The 15,463-nt window shown below is 33.0% G+C and overlaps 1 protein-coding gene and 1 long non-coding RNA gene across 4 annotated transcripts in view; one reads left to right on the top strand and one right to left on the bottom strand.

The window, feature by feature from the left end:
• LOC108749456 (synapse-associated protein of 47 kDa) overlaps positions 1-15,463 on the bottom strand; it is a 71,659-nt gene that overhangs the window by 10,919 nt on the left and 45,277 nt on the right. For all 3 annotated transcript variants that reach the window (XM_018488192.1, XM_018488193.1, XM_018488194.1), the window contains exon 5: positions 1,061-1,201. In XM_018488192.1, the coding sequence (XP_018343694.1) occupies positions 1,061-1,201 (141 nt within the window). The remainder of the gene's footprint in view (positions 1-1,060; positions 1,202-15,463) is intronic.
• LOC108749457 lies at positions 8,309-9,118 on the top strand. The gene is made up of 3 exons (XR_001939371.1): positions 8,309-8,359; positions 8,645-8,800; positions 8,885-9,118. It is a non-coding gene; the product is annotated as an uncharacterized LOC108749457 (long non-coding RNA).

Here is a 15,463-nt window from a genome sequence, read left to right as displayed (position 1 = left end):
TATATATATATATATATATATATATATACACATCCCATTATTTTTACATATTAATTATGCAACACTGTTCCAGAAAGTTATTCCGTTAAATTATAAAACACGACTTCTGACTTTTATTTAAGATTTATTTTTTACAATTAAATCTAAATGCCAATTTTAGGTGAAAAAAAGTGGACAGAAATGACTGTCAAAAATATAGTACCTATCGCATAAAATTTTTAATGCGTGTTGCATGAAACTACTTTTATTAATGACATTCGTTGCAGTTTTAAGAGTTTTATATTAGAAAATGTGATAAAACTGGTAAATGAAATAAAAATATTACGAAATAAGAATATAAGAATGTGAAAAATCCAGTGACACCTCCATGTCAGTCTTGTGTGGTATAATAGTTAATAAATGCAAATTTTATCATGCACCGTTATCTTTGTGGCGCATACAGTTGGTTTGTGACGCGTACAATTCGTCTTATAGTACCTCCTTTGTGCAAAATTTAATAGCGATGCTCGAAATGCACCGCTTTATATGAAATAGAAGTGCTTAAATTTAATGAGAATAATTTTATGCGTCCAATGTATAATAATCAATGTATAATATCTACATAAATAGTTTAACGGACAAATTTATATCAACAAGATGAATATCGTAGACGAATTGGTAACTATCAGTCACAACAAAATTTGATCTCCCCAATAACAAAATGAAAAATTTTACACTCTCTGTGTAAAACACTGATTGATAAATAAAATAACACATTTTATATCATATTCAGAGAAATGTCCGCGAACTAGCTTTTACAATTGATAAACAAATAAAAGCGTAAAACAAAGAATCTCGAAATGCGTAAGTAATTATTATTGTATTGAAATTTTGTGCTGATTTGAAATAAGACAAAGACATGTTCATAAATGAATAGAGATTGTGAAAAAGTTTTAAGTCCTTCAAAAAAATATTCACTTTTTCGTGTCTCGAAGGAATAACACCAAAGTGCTAAACGAATATTAAAGTATCCATATTGATTACGTTCGTATGACAAAAAGAGGATAAAGGACATAATTACAGTCGAGAGGGACAGGCACTCCTCACGCAGCGCGTCCTCATTTGGCGCACCAACCCATGGTGCAACAGCCTCACCCTTCTCGCCTGTTTGCTTGCTGGCGATGAAAGCCTCCTGTTCCTTATTGAGTTCAGCAATCAGCCTCTGAAACAGAGAATTAATTTTCTTGTCAGTAGACGTATCGCAGAAGGGATTGAGTTGGACAAAGGTGCAAACGCGGATAAAATGAGTTTTGAAATCGATTCTAGGTTATTAACGCAAGAGCGTTATGCTAACTGGTGGTTAGAAATAGCGCTGAGTCTGCGATAAATTTCATTTCAAAGCTTATTACCGCATAGATGACACTCTGCGATTTTCCGCCATCAATTCGTTCTCGTTCGCAGGTATTAGCACCGAGATTACCGAGATTACGTCTGTATTTAACGTGTGTTCCTATGATAAATTGCGGGCATATATGAATCCATATGGTTAACGCAATTATAAGATATTTTCTTAAAAAAAAAAAAAAAAATGGATTTTTTTGAAAATATTTCACGTAAAATTAAAAATTTTATTTTACGCTCCTTATATAATTATGTAAAACATATTTATACATGTATCTCATAAAAACTTAATTCTATTACATATTTTTATTCGAAACTTATAAGAAAGTATAAAATTAAGTCAAATTTCTATCTTCTTCGTCACAATAATTATTTAAGCGATTTATAGATTCCTTTTATCCCGAATTTGAAGCGAGTAAAAATTGAAACAAAATCGATGAAGGATACACTGAAAAAAAGATTGGTTGCTGCAACCATATAAAAATGCTATACCATATTTTACTATCTAACTTGTTGCAGCAACCAATCTTTTTTTTCAGTGTAGTATATGTTACATCTAGGAAGACACAAAGTGTAATATTATATTTAATGCAGCGTAAATCTCGACAGTTTCTTGCCACTGCGATCGTGAAAAACAATAAGATCGCTCAATTTTTCAAAACGCTTCATGTAACTACGACGTCCCACGCTATACGGAAGTTTCGGATAAGAATTGATGGCACAAATTTTATCCTTTGGTCGTGTTCCGATCAATAAATGTAACAAAACTTTCTTCTCGAAGAGAAGACTTTTTATCGTGGAAAATAAGAGTTATCCTCTCTCACATATAAAAATTATAAAAATTATATTTTATTGATCGTTAAGAGCATGTACGTTGACATGCTCTAAAAGAGAGTTTCGTCGTGAAATATATGTAGAAACTTATTGATAAATGTTGCAAACGAATTGACGCTGCATAAGTGATGAAAAACGAGCATCTTGTGATGCTCAACGATGATTCGAGTATTTCTCGAGATCCAATTAAACTCGCTTTTACAAGCTATCTTTTTCTTAAAGTATTCCGATTCCAATTGTTTCTGTTTACAGTAGTCGAAAGGTGTGATTAACGAGGATCGGTTGTATTTATATATATATATATATATATATAAGGTTACAAATATCTATAAATCTTCTCCCACGCGCACTCGTGTAGATCGAAGAAAATGCCATTGTTCGGTTTCGAAAGAAGAGATGTTATAAATACATTTTTCACAGAATTTATAACAGAAATTGTACTAAAGTTGCAGAAAAAATTTTAGTTCGTATAAATATCAAGCTTTTGTTCCATGAAACGATTTACATAATTTTTTCAGAACTTTTTTTTTAATAAACAACTGCGCTTTAATAAACAATGGCTGAAATAGATTCAGTTTATTTTTAAGCGGAACTACTGCATGCCAAATTACCCAGAAGTTAGCTTCTTAATGATAAAATTCTCGTTTACATCGCAATCCTTGTTAACGCGTATCGGGTTATTGATTTTTCATTTCCGACATGTTTCTACGCTTGAGAAAATTAAATTAAATTTAACATAATTTCTGTTTAAAAAATGAAATATTTAGAGATCATTCAGGGTAACACGAACGAGGTAGGTGTAATAAATGGAATAAAATCGGCGTGTTTTATAGATATCGAATCGACAGACTTACTTTCCGATTCGGCGTCGAGATAGCTGTTATTTCATTTATAATGTATGCTTACCCGCGTCTCGTTTTTACAGCGAATAATTACACGAATTTCTGGTAAAAGTGTCACTAATTTTCTCGTACTATTATTATACTATTTTTCTTCGTAACAACTGTCGATACGCGATTCCAACCGGGTACCATTGCGATGGCAATCGCCGAATAAATTTGTAGCATCGTTGCATTATACACGGAATAGCTGTATGATTCCAGCAGCCGAGAAATTCTCGATGAAATGATTGCAATGCGTGTTCCCGCTCGTAAGCGGGATATTGACTTCATCGCCGATAAATCGATTCGTGCAATCCGCGTATGACAGTAACAAAATATCAACACACTCTCGGGACCAGAATAAGAAATGTCGTTGTGAGAAAGGAAGGAAGGAAATGTCATATGTTCAGAATATATAGAGACTTACCCATGTCATCGAAGTGTGACATTAATGTAATCATGATAATATCGATAAACTAACAAGATACAAAACGTTTCAAAAAAATTAATAGTAAAAAGAGTAAGAGTAATAAAATGATAAAAAGCTAGAACGTTTTTCAAATAGAAAATAGCAAGAGCTGTAAAATTTTTAGCTGATTCAAAGACTAAAATTGATTTTTAATTAAATACATATTTAATATTGAAAAATAAGCGATTACACGAACGTACGTGCACAGTTTAATGAATCGTAAAAGAATTATAATCGATAAATCAAGATCTGGAATAGAACTTTTGTCCCTTTACGAAGCTTAATGCATTAATTCGTTATGCCAAATGTTACGAAACTTTGTCGACGTTGTACTTCATAATTTCGCGCATCTCCGCAAATATATTTGTACAAAGATAGTCTTTCAAAGTGAATCGATATATCGCTTCTCACGATAGATTGAATTTATTTGCGTTAAACGGAACATTAAAGAGTCGAGGGGTAAAAGATATAGCACGCCAAATCGATTTCTTAGCGATTACAAACGAGCTCGACGATTAATCGCTTCCTGGCTGATTCTTTTCGGGAATCTATTTTACCACCAAGATAGATACTATATTTTCACACCTTAATGTGCCATCGCAAATTTGATTTATAGCGTCACGTTGACGTACACGGAAAATCACTGAAAGTGTGTCAGTTATTGTATAGGAACTAACAAGAGCTATTCGTATGCCAATCCCATGAATCTTTAGGAAATCCCATAAGTCTCGATTTTATAAGAATTGAAACCTTGAAAAGGAAAATTTACAAAACAATGTACATCGTATACAATCTAAATTAGAATAAATATTGAAGGAATATCAGATTCCAACTTTCTTTTCCCACGGGATTGCAACTTTCAAAAAATAAACTCTTAAAATATCTACTACGATGTCGTCGTCAATAGTTTCTGGTCTTTTAAACATTATTTTTATCAGAAAATTCACAGTTTTATTACAGAAGTATCTCTTTTATCGCTATATAATTATATAATATACTTGCATAATTTTTAATAACTTATCTCTCCCTCCTCCCTCTGTTTCCGATGAAAGTTGCGTAATTATAATATTGCATTTTCTAACTTCTTTCTTTTAATTACTCGACTATATTTTTAGAACATTCCGGTTATTATTATTTTCGAGAGGGAAAAGACGCCTACAAAATCGCAAGAATTTTTAAGACACTCTTCCCGAACAGTTGAGAGATCCCAGGTTCGAATCTTGGCTAAGGTAATATTTTTCGCAATAAATTTTTTTCTTTCTTTCTAATTTAATTTAGGGGGGATTATTAGCGTTTCAGAATGATTGTGTTGTTAAAACCGAATGTCGGCTCGCAATTATATCTGGAATAAATTGATTTAATAAAAGAATATATAATGTATTATTTGTAACATCCAAAATTTTATCGATCTTGACTTTCTTTATCGTATTTGATGTATTCAGATATACGGTCGTGCTTAAAATTCTTAATATGTTCGCAAGAATTTTATTTAAAGGAGAAGTCAACAATTTTTTATGTATAATATCAAGGTCTGCGGACAATCTATTTTAATTTCAAGTTTTTAATTAAATAGAAATTTCCATTCGCTTTATGATCGATTTGCGATGGAAGTAGAAATAACTGATTATCTCCAGCGTTGCTATGAAAACTCTTCGTGATGCTCGAATTTCTCTTCAACGACCTGACGCCGTTATAGAAATCCATTACAGGATCCGTCAAGCCAAGAGACAGCCTTAAAATAATTTTGATCATGGTATGACCGCGATCGGTGTACGCAAAAAAAAAACTATGTAGAGCAAAAAAATTGGTATTGCAGTCACGCGTTACAGAAAATGTGACTCGCATAACAGATCGTGGGTGTTGATAATTTCCTGCATTCCGGAAGAACTATGAGAAGATGAAGCAGTTGAGGGAGTAAAATGCTAAAGAGGTAGGTACAAGAACATCAAAGCGTCGAATGATCATAAGACAGAAAGATAGGAGCAAAATAAAAGTTGCGAGGTGCAGTTGATATCAATTTTTGTCGTCCGCATTTAATGATATTTGATATTGGCTTATATCGAATAGAGAAAGTAGAGAAAGGATATATTCTTTAATTAATTGCTATCTATATTTAGTATAATTTTAATATTTATTACAATTATTATATATATTTCAATTTATTAAATTTCATGATAAAGCTTTAGAAATACTACATACTATGAAAAAAATTATAAAAATAGATATTACAATTAACGATATATTGAAATATTCAATTTAATATCATATACGTGATATTCCTGTCAGGAATTTTTCTGAGCTCTAATGGCAAATACAATTTAAATATTTAATACACCGTGAAATTTTAATCAACTATACATTAATATGTATCAATTTACCTATTATAAGGTTTATAACTTGATTTATTACATGTACTGCAAGTATATTTATATTATTTATCGCACAAGCGAGATGATGACGTCGGGAAGAATTACGTCATTTGAAAAATTGGTTACGCTGTCAAGTATCATTTATCAAGAGAATGAGATAGAAGAGGGGATATTTTAGTCACGAAGAGCTTTCGCTGCAGTTCTTCCTTTGTCGGCCATAAGAAGTTGATTGCATACTCATTGCTGATTAGGTCGTCGCAATATCGACGGAACGATGCACTCGCGCAATGCGCCATCAAAAAGTCTTTTCTGGAATCGCCGACGCCCGCGGACATCTCGTCTCGATATTCTCGTATATATATATGTCTTCGAGTATCGATCGAAATGTCGATAGTTGACAGAAGTACACGATTACGGAGCGAAAAAGCTGCTCGTAAAAAGAGCTGACTTGACCTGACAAAAAAAGAGTTATACTTACTTTCATCAAGACAATTTGTGCATCGTTTTTTTTCTTTTTTCATCTCAGATTGAGATAAAGACAGCGCCGCGTCGGAGGAAGTATTGTATGAAATTTTAATATTCGTACAAGAAAGAAGATCAAAGTAGGAAGAACCTGAACGTGTTCATGAGAATAAACGACTTTTCTTTGACGTTGTTTACGTTTTAATTAATGACGTATTGGTAGCCAAGAAAAATATGCTGCAACATGACTCAGTACGACGAAACTGATAAGATCGACAAAGAAGATTGAAGCGATATCCAAAGTTAATTCTAAGCATAGAGTACAGCACGGAGATTGAACGCGGAAATTGCGTTGTACTTCGTTAACAATTTTACAAGAATTACGTACATTAATAAGCGCACTACCACTAGAATAAAGTATATGTTTTTATATTTTGCGAATAATATGTTGTACGGTAATATTTTTTTGTAGCGAAAATAATCGCGCGAGATATAAATTTGGGAATTAATGTTAATCTCCTTTGTTCAATTTTTTATTTTTATTTTGCGAATTGTTGTCAGTGCTCGAGGCAAAGAATTAGCAGCATGATGTAAGTTGTCGAAAGTACTTAAAGGATCGAGATATAATAGCTCGAAGCAAGGCACTAACTTCATGGCAACTCTAACGTCGTAAACTGTACGTTATAACGGGGGATTATCGCGAGTCAGGTATGGAAAGACCTGGATAAAGATAATTATCGTTAATTGTATCTAAAACCTAACGTATAGAAAATAGCATAAAGTGAATATCATTTGCGTTATTTATTCAAAAATTTCGAAGGTAATTATTTCAGAATTATCTTTTTAATACGTACGTTCTGAATTTCAATATAAGATATGACTGTATAAAACAATTTTTACTTGTTTTATCTCCTGGAAATATGGATAAACAGAATTTTACTAGTTTACATTTATATAAAAATCATTTTTATTAAAAATTATTTCACAAAATATTCGTTAAATATTCAACATATTGATCTTATAGAAATAATTAAAAATTCAGACAAAAATAAGATATGTCAAACAGTAATAGTCACGATAGATAGTGCATCATTAATGAAAAATACTCGTTGTAAAATAAAGATAAAAGAAAATTGAGATGACGCTTCAAAAGCGTCTTTCGTGTGAAAATAAAGTCACGTAGTTCATTAGAAAATTTCAATTTTCTTCGATGCCTTGCTGGCTCTCGATCGATATTTTTAAACAAACGTTCAGAAGCTGCGCGAACAACAGAAAAGTATGGCAATTTGTCGATTTACGGCCTCGCAGAAATCTCCTTACGCTTTATCAATATTGATTTTTCCCCAAGGGAACATTTTTATTCGAGAAAAAATGATAAGAATATTTCTCGAATATCAAGGAAGTTAAATCGCCGCGAAATCCGCCAATGAGAAATTTGCCAAAAAAATCTATTGATTTATGAATGCGATCTTTGTTGGTTTAAGGAAACGTTTCGTCGAATGGCCATTCATTGCCAAGAGATTTGACTTTATAATGTCAATGGTTTCGAGTTCTCGACTGAAACTCCATGAATATAGTTGGTTCACTAATATCATCAGCTCATACTCATTGAACACTATAAAAATTACGCAACTTCCCGCTTCTATTTTTGCTGCTTATTTCTTCAAAATAAAAAATTTCATCAAGTAACGTTGTTACGAAGGACGCTATTCATTATAAAAATGTGTTAAACGCAAACAGCTAGATGAGAAACAGGATAGAGGATAACCTGGATAACTGTCGAGTTTGTCTTTTCGGTTGAGAAAATAGAGTCAAGCTATTATGACTCATGTCTCACTTATTAATTTTATTAATGGCTAATTTTATTAATATTAAATTATTCTAAGTGAGATGAAAAGTCGATTCCATCCACGATAAATATAACTGATTGCTTTAACGTAAAACTGCGTTAAATCGATTCAAAAGTACGTGATATTGCTGATAATTTAAAGCAACGATTATTTTATCGAATTTCTTAATTATCAAAGATATATATATATATATAATTTATTAATTTTTCCATTATTAATAGAATAAAAATAGTTTAGACACTACTAAAATACAGTAAAGAATAAATACATAGAATACTGACTACTATTAAAATTTAAGTTATTATAGATTATTATTTTTACATAAAAATATTAAAACATATAAGTATGAAAATATATTATTATATTATTATTAAAGAATAACTTACGATTTTTATTCAGAAAATACAGGCACAATTTCAGACCGTGCAATAACGCCAGAAAAATTTACTATAAAGAATATGTAAGCCCTATAAGTTACTTGGAAAAGTTTATATTACGTGTTTTATTTTACTATGATGGCTGCAAGTAAACGTGCAAAAATCTCGGGATATTTTGGTAAGTTAAACAAAAATAGAATAAAATAACAAAGATTGATCTGAGGATATATGAGAGTAGGCTGACTCAGAAATTCTTGATTAGAATCCCTGCAGCTTCGAACCCAGACGCATGAAAGGAAGAAACATATCGATCGCACACCGAGTGCCAAAGGAACGATACAGTATCTTCGATATAATATTCTGCCAGAAAGATCTTATTTGAAATTTCCTACAAAAGAGCGCGTTGGCGATCCTTCGCTCAAATATCATTTCTCTTTTCCAGCCTGCACGCATTCTTTCTCTTTTTCTCTTTCTTCCTTTTTCACAGCCGGCCGTGACCCGCGTAATTTATAAAGAATCGCTTATCTCTGGATAATTTTCTTACTGTGCTGATAATAATGATCTCGTCTACTCGCACGAAATGTCCTATTTTTAGAATAATTAAACGAGACTAAACGCTGACGCTCCTAGAGGCTAGATACGATTGAAACAATCGTATTTTTATTAAATTACACAATAAATCACTACCGTGGGACAATTTTAACTCAATTGCCTGAAAAACACAGAAAGCCACTCAACGAGCATCGATTGTGACGATAAAAACTGTAGGCACGTGGTTATCCCTATCCTATTACAGTCTTATTCATTTTTTTTTTATTATTAATTAAATACGTATAGCAAACTCAGTATTTTGCATGTATTCAGAAACGAGCAATAAGCGTTTGATTAACCTCACAATATTGCATCAAGTGTATGCTCGAGGCTAGCCTTTGGTAGTAAATTGTCCGAAGATTGAAAGCTTATAGTTTATGTCATATAATCAAAAGATATTGCTTGAAAATGCTACAAAAAGGAATTTTAATAAAAATTTGAATATCTAAAAAGGGACTTAAATTGCGTTTATTAGACAGAATAAAATTCACTATCAAAACAGACCAGTTACGAATAGAATACAATATATGGTAATATTAAAATTAATTTTGCTCCTTCCGTACGCTGAAAGAAAAATGTACTAAATTTTAATAAATATTTATCCGATTAATGCCAGTTAAATATTCTCTAAATGTAAACATATATTTATTTATACAAGAACCGTTGATTTGATTACCGTTGAATGATACCTATATCATTATATTTTATTTAACAAATATTTATTTTCCGTAAATACATGTTATATTAATACTATTCAAACAATTATTTGTTAGAATTTAGTACATTTTCTCTCAATGTAGTTAATTCAGTTAAAGTATTCACCAACGAACGCGTAGACTAAATGTTACTCTAAAGTTCGCTTTTCGGCGAAATTTAATTTAATTTATTGCAAAGCTACATGATATTTGTGGTATTGATCGAAGAGAGATTGTGTCCTCTCGTTATTCACGTAAAAGCTCGATGTTAATCACGATCCAGGGGATTCTGCCACACGGATCTACTTGCCGGCGAAGCTCACTGCGATGAATGTTTATCTACCATCAAGATAAGTCTCGCATAAGCTAAAACTTGATAAATATGCGCTACAACATGATACGGTGGCCCGTTTAACGATGTAACATTGCTCGGATGTTCACTCGCCGCGAGCGCAAAGAGGTATGTATTATATAAAAGTTACTTTCGAGGCGTAGACTGGCGCGTGTGAAACTTTGTATAGTTCGTTCATTACCGGGAAGAACCTAGGCTAGTGCTATACAGTCGCGAACGCTCATCGGAAAATTTCATTTCGTGGAAAAGTCGGTGATCATTAATTCAGCTGAGTCCATAGCGTATTAATTCCAACTATCAACCCGTGGACAGAAATAGATACTCATGGTGCGTGAATATCGTTGGTAGCGCAATATAGGTAATTTGTAATGCTAACGAATAAGAGATATAGCACGTAGGAAAAGTGTAAGCAGTAAATCGACTAGCTAAAAATGATTCAAAATGCCAGTTTGTTATTTTAAACCCTTCACTGTTATACGTTACTTTTACTGTTCACGTTTTTTGTGTGACGCTAAATGATGTTATTAAGTAAAAGTGAAGAAAAAGTAGATACAGAAAATGATGATAATATAGTAATTATCATCATTATTTTCTTTTATAGTTAACGAAAGGAAAAAAAAATATTGAATGTATTGAACGCAAGAAAAAAAGACGTGAATTAGACATAACAGATTCACACAGTTAGATGACACTCACTGGAAATCTTAGTGTATAAAAAGTGACTTCAATATATGTGTGTGATTAACTTTCCGTGTAAAAATAATATACTATACTGTATAGAAATATGGATTTACACACTTAAATATGTATAGTGTCATTTTTACACGGAAAACTAAATAAAACACACGTATTGAAGTCACTTTTTATGCACTTAGATTTGCAGTAATATTGCTGTTAACAGACCGAAATAAAGAATATGAAAATTAGAAAGTCAATTTAAAATGCCACGAGTATGATCACTTGCCTATCTAAAATCCAACATGTATTTTTCGATGAGATGCGACTTTTTCTCGCAACACGAGTTACAAATTTATCTGAAAAATGACATGAGATATCTCATTTTTGAAAATGTCAGCGTGAGATCATTTATTATACGAGATATATGATCTGATTATAGTAACTTCATGATACCATAACTCGGACAATGGGAATTGATAGTGCGACCGTAGCTCGCAGTTTCCATATCTTCACGCACAGTCTGTGAGTATATAAAAGGATTATCCAGAAGTTAAGACAAATGTGTGCCGGCGTGAGTATGATGCCGGCATGATCATCACGTAGTGATGATAAAAAGATTGCTCCTTCCACAAGTAAGCGCTGAATGTAACTATGATCTGACAAGTAGTATAAGTGTAAAGTAGGTCAGGCAACGTTTGCTACACTCGTAAACAGTACATAGATTAAAATGTTATCTTTTCTACCCAACGGCGACAGAGTTTAAAAAATATTTGTAAAAAAGTAACAACACACCCACACAGTTTTATATATACTCACACACTTACATGTACATGCATTCGCAAAAAATCATAAAGAAAAATAAATATTGTAAGGAAAATAACTTTTGGTATTAAAGTTACATATTAAAGCTGCAATGCGGGCCATTGAAATATTTTCCTTTCACCATATTGGTACAGACGTAATATAGAGACGTATGAAGTGTACCTTCCAGTAACTTTAATAGGGCATTGGGAAAAATATATATATATTATTCTCACTTGACATATTTCATCAAGTTTTCTTCCGCTCACAAAACTCTTCAAGTTACGTCACGTCGACGTAATCCGAGCAACTTCAGAGAAAATATTAAGAAGCTCCGATGAAGTATTTTTCTTCGTGAGCTTTAACAGAACCTTCATGTGAATTTATAATTTATATAATATCACGTCTCAATATAAAATCATGTCCCATTTTTTTTTACGAAATATAATTACAATTTTTTCGAAGTTTCTCCGAAAAGTTTAACGAATTTATGTTTGGATTTATCAATTCAATCCGAGAAATACATTAAAAATTTAAAAAAGAATAAAAAAGCCATGTGCATTTTTTCTCACTGATAAAAATAATAAGTAAAAAACACATATAAAGTGATATAAACAAATTAAGTTACAAAAAAGATTAAATATAACAAATACGAAATGTTTTTAGCAGCAAGCAGCAAATAATGTTAGAAGCAAAATATAGAGTTTAACTAATTTCTCGGCAAAATAAATAAGACTAAAAGATTGAACAACGGAGACAAATTGAGGAAATTATGTAGAAAGTTGAAAAGAAGACACTGAATCTTCAAAATAACTGAACCATTCGCACTTAGTGATCACCTAACGATAAGCTGCGACATCACAATATTGCTGACACAATTGTGTAAGTCAAAGCGTGATATACAATTTTGCGGTAGTTATTTTCATCATTAATGTTGCGACGTCTTCTTAGTAACAGAGTTGACACGTTAATAGGACAGTTAATTTTCTGAAAATTATCGTGCGTGGTGCGTGCGTGCGTGTGTGTAGTATATATAAGAAGTGTTATTTATATGTAACGTACTTTGCGATTTAATCCGTAAAAACTGTTCGAGTTTGAACTATCTTGATATTCTGCAATAATGATATTATAGCAACTAATTAAATTATTGAATGAAAACTAAGCTAATAAAAACTAGCGCTAATAAAATCAATAGTTCACAGTCTTGACACAACGAAAAACCTTCGAACAATATTTTTGCCGGAATATATCGTCGATTGTGCTGGTGCAAAAAAATTTATTAAAGCACCAAGTAAGAGCGTGACGCTTCCTTTTTCTGAAATGTCTTGCTGCTTATAAAAGAAAAGCTGATATGACGCTAGTACATATATACTATAAACCGGAAGACCAGTTCAGGAAGGAAACAACTACGATGAATAAAAGAAGGCATCCCACAGTGCACGTTGCGATTGTTCCGTGACACGATAAACTACGTTTGCAACCTTGAGACGTGTAAGATTCCGTACAGGAAACCGTGCGTTTCCACAGAAATACTTTTGACAGCGAGCTTCGATCGATACCTACAAAAGCGACAATATACAATATAAATGACTGAAAAGAATCTTTCTCCAGGATATTTGGAATCACTCGATATATGCTTGTTGTCCGGTTAAGCTGACACATGATGCTAAAATTTATTGTCCGTGTCAAATCGACGCGAAACTTATTAGTTAATTAATATCAGTTAATTTCTCGATGTACAACACGCGGCATTGACGCATCGATTATCCCGGTGATTAATTAACATTTTGACAGAGATTGCGCCGATCGCAACAACACATTCGCAGCGAAGTATTCGTAATTTTTTATTTTTCCCCGTGTTGTTCAACAATATCGTACTTTTTGCAGAACGTATGGAATTTAATTACATCTAATCGATTGATACGAAGCAAACACTTATCGTACCAATTTTTGGAATTCCCGTCGAGCACTTTTTGCCGTTCGCGTTCAATTTCAGATACCGACGGAAATGTGCGAGCACCGTGGCGAGAATAAACTTTGTACGCGATAATCCAATCGATATCATCGCCAGTTAAATTATAACCGACTATGGAATTCGGAACTCGGCAGGGAAACTCATTTTTTCTTTGTTCCTAAAAATATGACCCACTTCTCACAGAATTATTTTCGATAAATTAGTGTCGCATTCTTATCTTTCCGGCAATATCGTTTTAATGATCTATGGAATTACAGATTGTATTAGAACAAAAGGAAGCTTTTAGCCAGTATCGAGAGAATAAATTAGCGAGCGACACGAATTATTAATTAGCGAGAATTCGCGCGGCGAATTAAGATGCATAGTTAATCGAGTTTGTAAGCAATGACAAATTGCCACTTTATTAAATGTCATCTCTGCCCGGCTCCGAAATATTTACCGCGTCATTCCTCGGCGTCGCGTCGGTGGATTCATTGCGTGTGGTAAATGTGTCTCCTCGAGCTCGTTTCAGCAGCTCGCCCCGGCGCGGCGTGGCGGACATTGTCCGTGCAATTGAATAGACCTCTCGAAGGAGAAATTGCAAACGCTAATTAATGGTATATCGACGATCCATTAAGTACAACCAAAACTCGATTACCCCCTCTGCAAACCTAGACGAACTTCCGTAGACGCAGCCCGAGTGTACGCAACGTGTTAGCTTCTCGCTTATTTACTTCTTTGTATTACAGCTGTTATACACGCAGCAAATTGCTTGCGCACACCTTATCTTTTTTTCAATACTTTCCCGTACATCATGTTTGGAAGAGTAATGATATAACACAAAGGGTGTACAAAATTGAAATAACAAAATGAATATCGCTACCACCAGGGCTTACATTACATATTCAGCGATACACCTCGTGTAAAGTAAACGTTACATGGCTCCCATGGAAAATTGAAACAACCAGTTACAGAATGCAAGATGTAAGAACGCAAAATGCACGTTTATATTTTGAAGCGTACACACACACACACACACACTGTATAAAATAGATAAACTATTTATATTATAAAACTACTAGTAACTCTAAATAAGACGCGAGTATAAACAAGTACATGATTATATCAATACTTTTAAAATAAACGTTTAATGCCCGTTTTCATCTCAATGTAGATTAACTTTAATCTCAATTCAACTTACTCTTCGTCTTTTTCTAGTTCTAAAGATTGGAAAAAGACGAAGAGTGAGTTGAACCGAGTTTAAAGTTAATCTACATTAGTGGAAATGGGTATAAATGATATGTCAACGTATAACATTTCTAAATTTTCGAAATAGAAATAGCGACGCCGTTGAACTATTGGTGACTTGTTAGTCACGCGGGACAGAACTCTGTTATTTGTTCAATCTGACATAACTTTCGACACCGTACACTACAATGTTCATTCAACTTCCTTGGAAAGGTTCACATAGGGTATCGGGTATAATATATTGTATAACATATTGTACCGAAGTACTTTTAGGTTATCGTGTCCTATGATACTTTAATATCGCAATTTCGTGGAAGATTATAACTATAGGTGATCGTACTATCAACATTGGCCATTCTCCACGTGGCACAACCTACGGGAAATAATGTTTGTCCTTCGCCGTGCGCTACGACGACAGGACAATTTGTTTCATTCCACGATAAGGGATCAAAAACACAATCGCTAGCGGTTAGAACACGAAGGGTTTTGCAGAAGGTACTCGAATTTTCTACTTCCGTGCTG

This window comes from Trachymyrmex septentrionalis, unplaced genomic scaffold (genome assembly GCF_001594115.1).
Source record: "Trachymyrmex septentrionalis isolate Tsep2-gDNA-1 unplaced genomic scaffold, Tsep1.0 scaffold29, whole genome shotgun sequence".
Taxonomy (NCBI): Eukaryota; Metazoa; Arthropoda; class Insecta; order Hymenoptera; family Formicidae; genus Trachymyrmex; species Trachymyrmex septentrionalis.
The sequence above is the reverse complement of the archived record's forward strand: the minus strand, read 5'-3'. Positions and strand labels throughout refer to the sequence as shown.